The sequence below is a fragment of the Protopterus annectens genome, chromosome 11.part0 (assembly GCF_019279795.1).
Source record: "Protopterus annectens isolate FY-2018-M chromosome 11.part0, PAN1.0, whole genome shotgun sequence".
NCBI classification, from domain to species: domain Eukaryota; kingdom Metazoa; phylum Chordata; order Ceratodontiformes; family Protopteridae; genus Protopterus; species Protopterus annectens.
The window spans coordinates 1,201,284,443-1,201,299,996 of NC_056745.1; the positions used below are offsets into that span (position 1 = coordinate 1,201,284,443).

General features: G+C 37.6%; 1 protein-coding gene across 1 annotated transcript in view; it reads left to right on the forward strand.

Moving 5' to 3' along the window:
- PTPN12 (protein tyrosine phosphatase non-receptor type 12) overlaps window positions 1–15,554 on the forward strand; it is a 3,019,581-nt gene that overhangs the window by 666,134 nt on the left and 2,337,893 nt on the right. Inside the window, exon 5 of the mRNA XM_044088562.1 lies at window positions 4,280–4,318. Coding sequence (XP_043944497.1) covers window positions 4,280–4,318 — 39 coding nt within the window. The remainder of the gene's footprint in view (window positions 1–4,279; window positions 4,319–15,554) is intronic.

Below are 15,554 nucleotides of genomic sequence, written 5' to 3' on the forward strand. Positions count from 1 at the left end.
CTAGCTGTACAAAATGCCCTTATAGCTTTCAGGGACCTGCTGCATCCAGGACAACTACTACTAAAGACAGACAACACCACAGTTATGGTGGTACATAAACCAGCAAGGGAGCACTCACTCCTACCCCCTATGCAGACAAGCCATGACCTTGTGGAACACAGCTATAAACCTTCAGGTTCATCTGCAAGCACAGTTCCTGCCAGGAGAGAAAAACACACTGGCAGACGACTTAAGCAGAAACATCATGGATCCCCACGAATGGGAATTGAATCCACAAATATTCAGAAGGATAACACAGAAATGGTGGAGCCCGGACATAGCTCTGTTTGCATCCCCAATGAACTGCCAGCTACAAAAATTCTGCACAAGGAGTTACCACCCACAAGCATGGAAATTGGATGCCCTCTCATTCAGCTGGGAGAACCTACAAGTATATGCTTTCCCACCACTACCTCTCCTTCTATAGATACTCATAAACGCTAGGCAAGAAGAGCCAAAGATGATCCTGATTGCACCAGACTGGCCACGGCAACACTGGTACCCAATCTTAAGGAGCTTAGCGCAAGAACCACCCTGGATTTTGCCTCAAATCCCACATCTGCTGACTCAGCACAACAATCAAATACTACACAGCCAGCTAAAGACCTTAAACCTAGTTGCATGGAAGATTCCTTAGTCAAGCAAGCAATGCCTCTCTGCAAAGCTGTTATGGATGTCATTCTGGAGGCCAGAAGGCCTAGTACCAGTGTGTTTTTTCGGTTTAATTTGTTATTAAAGCTGCAATTACTTTACTTTACGGAGGTCTCTTTTCTTGGGATTGCACTCCTTGTTGTGTTCTTGGTTTACTTGGTGGAGAGTTGTCCGCACATTTTGTGGTTTCTAGTACCAGGAAAGCCTATTCGGATAAATGGAAGAGATTCTGTGCCTGGAACCAAGCTCACAGCCTTGACCCTCTTGTCCCAAACATTCCTCAGATACTACAATACTTAACTGAGATGCTGGACAAAGGCCTCTCCTTCTCATCCATCAAGATCCACGCCTCTGCCATCTCTGCTCATTACAACACGGATCCACCAATTTTTTCTAATCTTCTGTTAAAACAGTACCTCAGAGGGGCTGAAAACATAAGACCGCCCCGTAGAGCACCTACTCCAACTTGGGACCTCAACTTTGTTTTGGAAAAATTAACTTTACCTCCTTTTGAGCCAGCTAACACAGCAGAATTAAAATATATCTCTTGGAAAACTGCTCTGCTCCTGGCAATATCATCAGCACGAAGAGTTTCAGAATTACAGGCATTAATGGCAGTGGAACCTTTCCTCATTTTCCACCAGGACAGGGTGTCTTTAAGAACTAACCTTATGTTTATGCCAAAGGTGGTATCCAGTGTGGCTCTAAACCAAACTATTCACCTGCCAATTTTTTTATCCTAAACCACAGAATAAAGGGGAGAGACTACTGCATTCTTTGGACATTTACAGGCAGTTACGCTTCTACTTGGACAAAACCAAAGCTTTCAGAAAATCTGAGCAATTATTGGTAGCATATGCTGCAGGAGCAGAGGGAAAAGCCATTTCAAAACAGACTATTTCAAAATGGATAGGACATTGTATACATTTCTGCTACACATACCATGGAAAACCTGTACCTAGCAGCATTAGATCTCACTCCACCAGGGCAACAGCCACTTCAACTGCCTACCTCCGAGGCGTGCCTACCAAGGACATTTTGGAAGCAGCAACTTGGAGTTCTGTACATACCTTCACCAAGCATTACCATCTGCCTCTATACTCTAAATCCAGAGCTGGCTTCGCCAATGCAGTGCTGCAGGGCCTTATAGCCACCCCTAATGCCTTATAGAACCAGCCACCCTACCTCAGCTTTGGGATTCTACACAAGTGTAATGACTGCAGCAGTGTAACATGATGAACATAGTACAGTTTTGTACCTACCATAAATGTAGATGTTCGAGTGTATACACTGCTGCAGTCCAGGTTACCCTCCCTCCTTCCCCTCTTACTGGCTGGTACGTACCTATGCCTTCTACCCTTTACTACCTATGGGGAGTATTTGCTGGTAGCTGTAAGTTGTTTGCTTTTATTAGCAATTGGAATTGCCTACCTATTTAGAGGCACCTGACATCTGGGGCAAGAAAAACTGAAGAAAATGGCATTGGCTGCATCTTATATACCCCTGTCGCACTGACGTCAGGGAGGAGGCAACAGCAACCGACGCCGGACCAAGACTTTGGAACTCAGGCTGACTGGGGAACCGCCTGACGGCAGGATAACCCAAGTGTAATGACTGCAGTAGTGTATACACTCAAACATCTACATTTATGGTAGGTACAAAACTGTACTTTCTTTCACTTGTATGCATTGGCAATGTATGTAACTGTCTTGGAGCTTTTCTGCTCGGGTCTCTGCTGAAAAAGGGTATCTACCCAGTCGGACTAACCCGGTTAACAAATGTCAAATAAATAAATAAATGTTTTTTCTTTATTTTTTACATACATTTTATATATATATATATATATATATATATATATATATATATATATGTATATATGTATATATGTGTGTGTTGTTTTTTTTATATACACAATCTATATATATTGGTATATATGACTTAATTATTTAATTGTTTAATTATGTTTGATTGTGTCATTTATGTTAGGCATTTAAATGATTGCTTTACATTTTGTTTTACACACTGAAGAAGGATTATTCCCAAAAGCTCTGTGATTGGATTAAAATCTTTGATATTTAGTTCTCGAGTCTTCACTTCACCCTGTTTCTAGTACTTGGATTTTTGTTTTACTTTTGGAACAGATTCTCCCCATATGTGTAAAACAAAGCTCATCCCTGTCCACATTCGAGTGCAGCTTGAATCTGTGGATGGAAAACAGATAATTTACCCCAGGATTGCCCCTTGTCCCAGTAATGGATAGAGGTAGCACCTAAATGCTTTATCACATGCACAGGTCCCCTCAAGTTATCCATGATGTGATCCCAGTTATTCTCAGTAGGGTAATGTATAATTATTGACATGTGATAGATAAGGCCAGTCTAACACCAAATGGGATAGGTTAATTCATGCAGCAACAGATAGTTGGCTAGGCTTTAAAATGGCCCACAAGGGCAACTATAAATGTCCACATACGTGTATACATTGTATTTTCATTTCCTCTCATCGTTCCAAAATGTGATATTTAATTGACTACTGTAAGTGTATCAAGTGTAGTTTTTTCCACTGTTTGAAGTATTAAAAACTACCTTTGCCTGAATGGCTTTAAAAAAAAAAAAAAAAAAAAAAACAGAAAATGTGTCCAAAATAGCTTCTGTTTCTTTGTTCTTTCGGAACAGAAAGCTGTGCATTATAGCTGTGTTTTTAAAATGGTTATAGTATTTCAGTGTGTGATTATCCGCTTCCTTTACCTAAAGTCCCCAGTACAGTAAAGAGTCAATTATCCGAACGTAGCCTTCCAAAGTTTTCGGGTAGGAAAAATCATAAAGTCTGAATATGTAAATGTTACATGTATTCACTTGTGCATGTTATTTTAGCTTGTAGCCTGCTTTTGTGTGTGAGAAATATTCTTTATTGTCCACTGGAATAGCTGAATGATTGAAAAATGTATTCCCTGCATGCAGAAAAAGCAAGCTTTTAGGAGTTTATCTGGTTCAAATTATGTTTGATTATCTAAACAGTTTGATTAACTGTGGTGGTGGTGCTGCGGTAGCATTGTCGCCTCACAGTTAGACGTTGCCCGTTCGATTCTCAGTTAGAGCGTCTTCTGTGTTGCGACATGTGTGAATGGGCGTTCCTTCATTGAAGGTTGTGCGTTAGGCCTGGCAAGCCAGCATGTAAAACTCTACTGCCAATCATTAGCGGACCGGAGTTCCGCTGTGGCGACCCCTAACCGGGAAAAGCCGAAAGACACAAATCTAAACAGTTTGATTATCCAAACTACCCTAGGTCCCAATTATTTCAGATAATTGACTTTCTACTGTACTCTTTGAACATAATTGCAAATAAGAATTCTAGCGTCCATGCTTTTACAGATCAGATGACAAACTAATTTCACTGTGGATTAGGGGGAAAATCATAAAATGTTGTTTCTCATTTGTTTTAGTTAAATGTTGTGGATGTATGGAATTCAAGAAATTTTGTGTGAGAAATGTCAGTGATATTTTCAAAAATGTTGAATTGTAATGCTAAGGACTGATGTAACTAATTCATTTGGTTGACTAATGCTTCTTTTAATTTCTTTTTTTACCAGGTAATCATTATGGCATGCCGTGAGGTTGAGATGGGCCGGGTAAGAATTTTTTAATTAATATATTTTTCTTTGCAGAAAAAAATGTGTACATGTGACTGAGAAATAACCAAAATGAGTGAATGGTAACTAAAGTTTCACAGAATTCTGAACATGGCAGATGTAGGAAAATAGCAAATTGAGGTTGAGAATGACTCAGTTTCATAAAAGTAGGAGCTTGCCAGTTGCAGGAAATGTAGCATGTCCATAATGATAGCAAGAAGAAGCTGTTTAGAATCTATGAGCCAGGCAGCATGTATAGAATCAAGAAGCAGTGTGGATTTAGACTTGCGATGTTGTCAGACTAAGCTTAATAACTGTGTGTAAACAATTATCAAAACGTAGTAGACCTGAAAAGCAGCTTTTGTCTTGGCCTGTGTGTTTTACTGAGCTATGAATATGATCAGAGTTAATATAAATTTCAAGACAGTTTTCTTGGAATAAGGCTTGTAATGGTAATCTCTGTTAAAATCTGGTTGCCAGGAGGCCTTGGAGGATAATGGGAAATTGTGCTTTTAGTGGCAAAAGTGGATTATTTTAATGTGGTACTCCTTTTTTTTTTTTTACCAGGGCTAGTCATTTTTGGCATGTTTTGGATTAGTACCACAGGCATACCAAAAAGAAAATGTCTTTCTGCAGACAACAGCTACTGCAGTAGACGATACACAAGTATTGATGTGAAGAATCTGGAGAGGCTTGGCTAAGCTGTAGGAATGGTCAGCTATGTGACTAGTTAGTCTGTATAAAAAGGTACAAAGTAGCCTTATGACATGGGAGCAGGGCATCCATCTATGCCACTGACTGTTTGGGTTTGTCGTATGACTTGGACACTAGACAGGCAGAAGAGTGCACCTGATTACCTTTTCTAAGGAGACAGCATCACCACATCATCTTCTAGTGAAATCTAGGGATACTCCTGGCAGGGTAATAATAGGGGGAGAGTGGTTTCTAACATTTCATGCCTTGGATTTCTCTGTTGTTAGGGGAATTATGTACATCAAGGATTTTGAAGACCTTGTCTGACTGCATTTGGGAGTTGGGTGGACAGGTTAATCTCTCACCACCCATTGAAGGTGATTGGCAGCTGGCTTCATGGCCCAAAGAGATAAAGGCCTGCCTGCAGCCCTGATGACCTGTGCTTGACTGCGAGTCCTCGCACAGGTGGAATCTACAGGGGAAGGAATGGAATTTAGTCGAAGAAGTTGACTGGCCCTTTCCAGGATGAAAGAAGGTAGTTCAGCTTTTACATCTCTAACATCTGACCTGGTATGGGATGATGTAGCAGGCAGCTTGAATGAGAGATTATCTGGCCGGCCAAGCAGCAGAATATTATTGGGCATTTGCATCATTGGGCCAGCAGAACAGGATCTACTCTAGCAGTGCAGCCTTCAGATTATCACAGAAAGGGGAAATAATGAGTATACAATTGTGTAAAAACTTCTCACCCCACCCTCTGCAAGGTAACTGTTGTCCCCGATCTTGCCTTCCATCACATCCCCTCTTTACGGTGCCTTCAAATACCAGGAGTAGAGAAGTTTAACAAGTCAGTGGGGTATGATGGCCGTAGAAACGAAGATGTTATTACAGTGCTTTTTAAAAAGTGATTGATATTGAGTCACCTCTTGAAAAATACAGATGTGCAAAGCGAAGTACCATGAGAGAGAGAGAGGAAATTTTGACAGCAGCATAGATTAAAAGATATCAAAGAATATGTTGATTAGGTGATCTAAAAGCTGAAATAGCAGTTTAGTAATGTAATGAAGAATATGTTAAAGAATGCTGGCATGTGGAATATTTAGGAAGTAACATCACTAAAAGGCAGTACCTTGTGTACCTATATTTATTTATTTTACATTTGTTTACTGGGATAGTCCGACTGGGCTAGTAGCCCATTTTCAGCGGAGGCCTGGGGAGAAAAGCTCCAAAGATAGTTACATACATAGTGGATAGATTATACGAGCAAGATATATTTACAAGGTAGATATGAACATTTAAAACACATAATAAAATGAAACCTGGCGAAATTAGATAATAAAAATAGCAATATAGCTAAACATTATTATCAATTTATATACATATAACATAATACTAGGAAAAAAAATCCTTTACCATCTGGCAACCTGGTAGTACAGTGGGAAGTAAAATGAGAAAGAGGAGTTTAGTCAGGTGTAATACAGGTGCAGAGCCAGTTATTAAGGAGGTGTTGTCTGAGTAGTTGTTTAAACATGAAGTTGGTCGGGATAGTGAGTATGTATTGTGGGATTCAGTTCCAGGTTTTTGCAATGTGATTAGCAAATAGAGACTCACCAAATGAGCTGTAAGATTTGTGTGTTTGTAGAAGTAGTTTGTTGGATGTTTGGCATGTAGGTGATGTGTGGTAGGGTTGGACAAGATGTATTAGTGATGGACAGGCATCTGGTTGAAAAATATTGTTATGAGCAATTGTCAGTTGATTAAGTGTTAGAAGATGTGGCAGCTCTAGCCACTGAAGACTTCTAAGGGGGTGAGCAGTGGGGGACTCTGAGGGAGGTTAGCAGCAAGCACAATTTTTTTTGTATTTAAGTCTCTCTGGGTGGTATGGTCAGATTTTCTAAGGTTGGTGAAAATGGGGAGGCATAAAGAATGGTGTGGTGGGGTGAGGGTCTGGGGGATAGGGTGTTTGGAATGGAGGGGATTTGGATCTATTTGGATCTATTTTAGTTTATTATGTTTTTATATGTTTGGTTGGTAGGTGAATGAATGGTTGTCAATCTTAATGAGCTATATGTTTGTTGTTAGTGAAGTTTTATATTTTATTTTGGTTGGTTCTAGGAGGATATATTTGGGAGGGATCGAAGGATTTATTATGTGTGACTAATATAAACTTTTATATTTTTACTTTTTGTTGACTTTGATTTGTGGTTTGGTTCTTCTTGAGATTCTATTAGAGAGAGAGAGGCTTGTGTGTTGAACTTAGTTCTGGATAGAGGGCTGCACAAAATGACTGTAGGTCATCATCAGCATGTTAGTCTATGTAGAGTGCATAGGGAGTTGGGTAATAGTAAGTAAGGAGGGGGAAGAGTAAGGGATCAAGTATTGATAAGTAGGGGATCAGGTATGTAACAGGTAGAGGAAGAGGCAAGATCAGCCGGTACAGCAGCTTTAACAGCTTAGGTAGGTAGAGAAGAAAGTAGGGACTGTAGGTAAGTGTAAAGAAGAAAAGAGTGTTGGTATTTGGTAAAGTTAAAGAAGTGCTAAGAATATAGAAGAAACAAGGTTATTGTTGTTTTTGTGGCTGTTGATGGTATTTGTGAAACATAAGAGAGCTGTAGTAGTGCTGTGTTTTGGTGTAAAGCCGTGCTGTGTATTGGGGAGTAGGTTGTTTTTGAGTAGGTAGGAAAGAAGTTAGAAGTGAATACACTTTCCCAATATTTTGCTAAGAGGGGAAAGTATAGCAATTGGTCTGTAGTTGATTATATCTGTGGAGCGTCCTCCTTTGTGGAGGGGAATGATATGAGAGACTTTCCATAGTATTGGGTGCATATTGCTCAGTGATAGCTCTGTTGATAATGATGGATATTGGTTAGGAAATGGAATCAGTTCCAAGTTTAAGAAAATCATTTGGGAGTTGATCAGCAGCAAGAGTAGTAGGTGTGAGTTTAAGGAGTTTTTTTATGTCATTCGTTTGGATGGCTTTAAATGAGAAGGTGGGGGAGTGGGAATCAAGAGCAGTGGGTATAGTAGAGGGGGAGTGGTTGCTGTTATTTAGTAAGGTATGGATGGAGTTGATGAAATGTGTGTTTAATTGAACTGCTATTGATGTGTTGCTGTTTGTTATTGAAGGAGAGGGGGGTGGAGGTGTGGCTAGGGGATAGTAGTAGTTTGAAGGCCTTCCAGAATTTCCTTGGGTTATGTTTATATTTGTGTTGTATTAGAGTGTAGTACAATTTTCTTGTCATTGTGGATTCTATTTTTGGCAAGATTTCTTGGTTGATGATAGTACTGCAAGGAGGACAGGGTTTTAGTGGATTTGTAGCTTATCTCTGTTTCATGATGTTACTAATTAACCAAGGAGTAGGAGTGCTTTTACAATGGATAATTATGATAGGGGCTAGTAAGTTTAGGATACCAAGAAATGAGTTATTAAAGTATACAATACATTGGAAAGCTGAGTGGTCACCGTGCCTTTCCGCTGACTGTTTATATATTTTCTACATAAGGATAGCAAAGATAATGAAGTGTGACTATCAGCAAATTTACAAGGAAGGGCAAGAACTTAATACTGTAAAGTAATGGTTGGCTAAAACTACTTGAAATTTTCAAGTTTGTCATATGCATTGATGTCTAGGAGCAGTAGCATCATTGAGAACAAGAAATTAAGTGTGAACAAGGGGAACCTGAAAAGCTGAAGATGTAGAGTTAGCTCAGATGTAATGTGAAACATTTTTTTCCCCAGAGTTTTGTATATGTGAAATAGAATTTCAGGGAAGTCGAAAACAGTGGGAACAGTTCAGCTGTGGCTAAATTGATGTTAAAAGTGGAGCAGATGTGTGCTCTTGGTAGTTAATTAGATGCCTTTAGCTAAGGGCATATACAATGCATTTGATCTAAATCTTATTTGCTGTCAGATTCAGTGCTTTTGTGCTTCTCAGCTCATAGTACATCTGATATTGAAGCAGTCTGACTGTGGGACTTGTTGGGACTGTTAGGGACTGATAGGCAAGTAAAATTTCTCATTCTGTTAACACAACCCATAGGAAAGTTGTCTCTTTCTCCCCACTGAATTGTAACTTGATCCCCTCAGTTCTTTCCTACATTGTAAAGGGGTTCACATGGATTTTCTGAGGTGAAATTTTATTATAATAATTGCATTTTTCCTCATCTGCTTACTTATTCTTCTTGCCCCAGAAAGGCCTGTGCTGACTGATCAAGCTTGTTTCACTGGAACTCTCTTTACAAGCCCATATGCCACTGCTGTATGAGACTGTACAGACTATCCACAGTTTCAGGAGATGGTCAGAAGTTGTAAAGTCTATACTTCCTAGTTCAAAAAGAGTATGGATGATTTCCATTCCATTCTGGTTCTTTGTGACATCAACCAGCACAACTTTTATGTTTGGTTCCAGATGGTTGTCATGCTGTGAATCATGTCTCTGTTTCTGTAAGATGCTTGGGGTGTTGTCACTGGAGATATGTTGGTTGCCTTTTATAGATTGCACTGGATGACGTCTCTTCCAGCACCAGGTGTTGCCATTCTGGCTTTCCATTGTGCCAAGAGTCTTCACCAGTGGACTTCCAAGATGGCTGCACAGTGAGCAATAGCTTATTTCTAGCTCTCCCAGTGTGAAAACAGAAACTAAGCAGAGAAGGTAAATTTCAGTAACTGGCTAGTAAGTGCACTGCCTTGATGCCAGGAATAATGTAATCTAGAAGACCTGGAAAAAAAATCGGCTACAAAAAGGGAGGAAGAAACACTGACTGGAGAAAAAAAGCAATGCAACCTTCAGACATGACTTCCAGTAACGTACAGGAAGATGTAAGACAACTGCATACAGACCTGGTTAAAAATAGTAAAATTACAGGATAAAGCACATACGGAAAACCTGAGATTTTCAGCTATGCCGGCGAAGCTGGAAGGAACAGACTGCATTAATTTTATGAAAGCACAAATACGCAACTGGAGAAGTATTCCGCAGCAGGAGTTGAAAGGGCATATCATGTGTATGCCCCAAAATTGGCTATAAGAGAGCAACCTAGACCATAGTAACGATGCAATCCTACCAGCAGAAGGAGCTGATTCTGACAAAATTGTGGCAGAAGGATAAAGTACTAAAAAGTGAGAAGACAGCAGAGTGTTTGTGGAGAATGATTACTCATTGTACACCAGACAGAAGAGGAGCAAATTTATTCCACTATTCAGGGAAGGTTGAGATGCAGTTGTGAGATTCAGACTGCTGTACCCAGCTGTCTTCAAGGTGTTCTTCCCTGGGGAGACAAAATCATTTTTTGATGTAGTACATGCTGAGGAGGAAATAAAAAATGTGTCCAACAAAAAGTAAGCTGTGGAACAGAAGGAGATTCTGCTTCTTGTTCTTCTGGTAATAAAGACCACAGAGGGATTGTACCTGTGAAACCTTTTCAAATTTTTCAACAGAAAATGTTGGAGAGAAGGCAGGGAGCATGAGAGTTGACTAGAAGAATCGAGAGTATGTTGGAAATGAAGCAGAGACAGGATTTCAGAGATGAACCGTAATAAAACCAGTAACTTAATATGGGATTATAATGCAATAATTATATTTGTGAAATATGATGGAACAAGAAAATCTGGAAATATTGGACTTTTTCAGAATTTTTTGGACTCTGGGGACTCTAAAGCATATGCCATACTTCATATCACTGATGTTCAGAAAAGTGGTTTGGGGAAGAGGAGTGCGAAAGTTAACTAAGTAAAGATTATTTCTTTCTTAAATAGTACCAATTTTGTCATATGTGGTTTTCTTTACATACTATAAAGTAAATTTGTTTCAGTTATTTTTAAGTGTAATGGGGGTTGTAAATAGATGCTGCTATTCTTTTTTTTTGTTTCTCCCCTGTCTGTCTGTCTTGTTCATTTTTAAGAAATGTAGGCATTGCAATATATAAAAAAAAAAGCTTGCTTAAAACACGAGATAAAAGAAAAAAATATGTGCTTTTTCTCATTCTTGGTGATGAATGAAGTATATCAGCGCCAGGCACCAAGCACAAGTTCAGTAAAAGGTTTAATAAACAGCAAAGCAAGTATGAAGTACTTTCACGGGAAATACTGCTTCATCAAGCAATGACACTCAACTAACTTACCATCAGTATTTATACAAATTCCTTACAATTAAACAATTAACATTTAAAAGAGTATTACATAAAATGCAACACATTTCCAAAACCTTTCAAAACATAATAACTTATTTAAAGCATCTCTAAGGATCAACGTATTTAGTACAATTGTGTAGGAAATTTGTCTGGTTTCAGAGAAAACATTTCATTAAGACCTGGTAAACAGTGAGCTTTAAAATATAAAATCCATTTATTTTATTTTATTTCAGTGGCATTTTTTATGTCACCACCTCTTATGGGAGGGTTGAATAACCTCCAGTATAAGAAATTTAAAAGTATGTGCACTATTAGTGTTTTATATATATATATATATATATATATATATATATATATATATATATATATATATATATATATATATATATCTATATATAAATATAATGCGTGTTTATATATTATTATAGCGAACTTGTCACAACCTTCCTTTTAATTTCTGAAATGCGACTACTAATACGTTTCTTAAGCATCTGGTTGGTCTTCCCTATGTAAAACGAATCACATTGTGTGCACAGTGCCATATAAGTCAAATTACTAGTGCAACAGTTATCATATGCCTGAATTCTAAATATACTATGCCTTATAGGGTCAGTAAAACTTGTGTCAGTGTACATAAACTTACAAGAAGCACATCTAGTACATTTATAAGTTCATGTTTTCGTTATTTTATTGTTAATTTGTGTAGACTGCTCTTAATAGCAAGGCTTATTTTTTAATGTTGTACATCTCCTATAAGTAAATATTGGGATTTGAGCGTATGTCATGAAGCCCTGGTACAAATGATAAGAGACCAGTGTTTCCTTATAATATTTTTTATACTATTAGTGTGTTGATCAGAATTAATAATGTATCTACAACTGTTTTGTGCATTAGTTTTCCTTCATTTGTTACTTATTCTTTTCTTGGAGAATATTGGTGGATATAGTGTCCCTTTTCCAAAAAATATCATCCGTTCTGGGCCACTACTTTGTTTTTACTACAGCCTCTTTCCTCAAAGTTATTCATCATTTCACCTAGCTGTTGGACAAAATCATCTTCTTGTGTGTTTAACCTACTGACTCTAGCCATCTGGTTTCTTATAATGTTGTCAAACATGTATTGGGGATGCATACTATCTCTTGCTAGATAGGTGCATTTTTTTTTTACCTTTTTCTTATATAGTGTAGTTTCCATTTCACCTTTTAAATATTTCCTCAAGTGGATGTCTAGGAAGTCTATATGTCTGTAATGCACAGTTTTTTTAAACTTTAAAAAAGTAGTAGTAGTGTGAAGATATTCAATAAAGTTATTTAAATCACTCAATGATCCATCCCACAAGAAAAATATGTCTTCAATAAGCCTTTTATAAAAACAACATTGTTGCATACATAATGTTTAACAGACTCTAAAATGATAGTAATTTCCCAACCGTTCATAACAATATTGGCATAGGTATTCGCTACCAGTGTTCTCATAGCAACCCCTGATGATGGTTTATAATATTTATCCTGGAATAGAAATACATTATGTTCTAATACCACTTTTAAGAGGCTACATATCAAATCTATTTTAAAATCTCTAAGAGTTGGATGGGTAAGACATATGTCTTGACCATATCTATGCCCAAGTTGTTGGGAATGCAGGTGAATGGGGAATCTACATCTAATGTTACTAAGTAACAAGTAAGCGCGGAGTTGGTTTCTGTTTATTCATAAAGCAACTGCATAAATTCAGTACTATCTTTAACAATCGTAGTTGATGTATTAAGAACAACTTAAAAGTTCAGATTCTAAATATTTAGAGATGGCCTCAGTCGCCCAGCCTCGAGCTTATACAGTTGGGTATAAAGGTGGTTGTAACAGACATTTATGTATTTTAGGGATTCCGTGTATGATTGGAATAACAGGTGTTTTATCAACAAATAATTATACAACTTTTCATCAATATCTCCATTCTGTAACATATTAAATAATCAGCAACTTGTCCACAGATATCAAATGCTACCTTCTTATTAATGCAGGAATAATCTGCCAAATTTAATATATCAAGCATTGAAGTGATGTAGTATTCCTTATCCAATATTACAATTCCCCCACCCTTGTCTGCAGGTTTAATAACAATCTGGTCATTATTCTGCACACAGTATTCTGTGCACTATTAGTGTTACATATATGTTTCTATAGAGAATTTATCACAACCTAACACTAACAGTGCACATACTTTTAAATTTCTTATATTGGAGGTTATTCAACCTTCCATAAGAGGTGGTGACATTAAAAATGTCACTGAAAGAAAAAAATAAATAAATGGGATTTTATATTTTAAAGCTCACTGTTAACCAGGTCTTAATGAAATGTTTTCTCTGAAACCAGAGTTAAATTTCCTACACAATTGTATTAAATAAGTTGATCCTTAAGAGTTGCTTTAAATAAGTTATGTTTTGAAAGGTTTTGGAAATGTATTATATTTTATGTAGTACTCTTTTAATGCTAATTGTTTGATTGTAAGGAATTTGCATAAATACTGATAGAATGTTAGTTGAATGTCATTGCCCAATGAAGTGAAAGTACTTCATACTTGCTTGGCTGTTTATTAAACCTTTTACTGAACTTGTGCTTGGTGCCTGGTGTTGTGTTGATACACTTCATTCCTCACTAAGAAGAATTTACAACTTGTATCAACTTGCTGACTTGGCTCCTGTGTTTTTTTGAGTTGTTGCTCCCTTTTTCTCATTCTTGCATGGGGAAATGTCTGGATTAAAGACCTTAGATTGATTTAGTAACCAGTTTTAAGAGACAGCAAGTAAATTTAAAATGGCATTCAGTATTATGAGGCTTTTTTCTAGCAAATGCATGTATGCTCAGTAACAATTCTTCAGCTGGTCTTCATGTTTCCATGGAAACAATCTGATAGAGAAATTGGCTGCCTGGTTCTCATGTCTCCGTGGAGATAATCTGATAAAGAGAAACTGGCTACAGTCTGGTGGAAACTGGCTGAGGGAAAAAAGAAATTGGCTAGGAGATAATGTTCTCTGAAAGCAATCAGCGGGGGTTCCAAAGTAGATAATGTTCTCTGAATGCATTCAGGGGGCTTTCCCAAGGTAGTTAATGTTCTCTGAAAGCATTTGGGGTGTTTTGCCAGCTGGGAGAGGTATAAAGATAAAGACAAAACCAATGAGCACTTAGTAGAAGCACAGGCTGCACCATACGTCTTAGTATGAATTCCTTTCTTTTAGGTTAACTCAATTCTGTGAGTGTGGCTGTCAGTTTGGGACTTTTGTTCTAATGAGGAGGGTAAAATTTCAGTATCTGAAGGTGTACATAGTTATGTGTGTTAGTATTAAGGTAATAGGTTTTAGGGGTTATTGGGGGGGTATGTCTGTTTTTTTGCTTGAGGGCTTTCAATAAAACAAAAAGTTTTATAACGTGACATAGGGTCAAATGTATATGACAAGAAACAACTGTATAAAAGTTTGATCTGACATTAAACAAAAAAGGTGTTGTGCATAAAAGGTAGGAATAATAACTTTTTAGTACAGCGATGTTTGCTTTAATGTCTCTAAATGTAAATGGCCTCACAGATAAATACAAACAAGAAAGAGGAGTGAACTATATTAACAAATGTAGACTGCAAGTAGCTGTGTTACAGGAGACACACTTGGAACTGAACATGTGAATTTGATAAAGAAAGGTTTTCAGGATGGTTATTCAGAGGAATACCCGAGACAAAGGAAAAGAGGAGTACTTGTACTAATTGCAAGAGGAGCTCCAATAGTGATAGAAGGTAAAAAAAAAGATAATGGGTGATTTGTAGTGCTAAGGGGCTACTGGCAAGGGAGGAGGATTACATGGCAAATATTTACATTCCACCTAAAACTGCTATAATGGAGCTTAAGAAACTTCTAGAAGAAATGATCAGTTTTCAGCAAGGAATGCTACTTATAGGTGGGGACTGGAATTTGATTTGCAGCAGTGAAGATGTGTCTAGGGACCCAGAAGGGAGAATATACCAAAGGAGGGTAAAATGTTTGACATGGAAGATGTGAATTCAGTAATAGGAGTTTGGAGTGAATTTACATGTTATTCCCAAAGATGTAAAAACTGGGCTAGACTAGACAGAATTTACATTACACAGGATCGTGTGCATTTAATTGAAGGTCTTGATACCCACCCAGTAACTATTTCAGATCATGCACCAATAATAGCTAAAATAGAAGCACATGGTAATGAAATAAAAATGAGACACTGGCACTTTCTTACCTATCTGTTGAAAAGAGAGGAATTTAAGGAACTGGTAGTGAAGATTATTTAGGAATTGTTAGAGAAGAGAGAAATTTATTCTGGAAATATAGCTAGAGAGTGGGATAAAATTAAGGTGGAGTTTAAAAATAGGGGGGAATAAAAGAAAGGAAGCT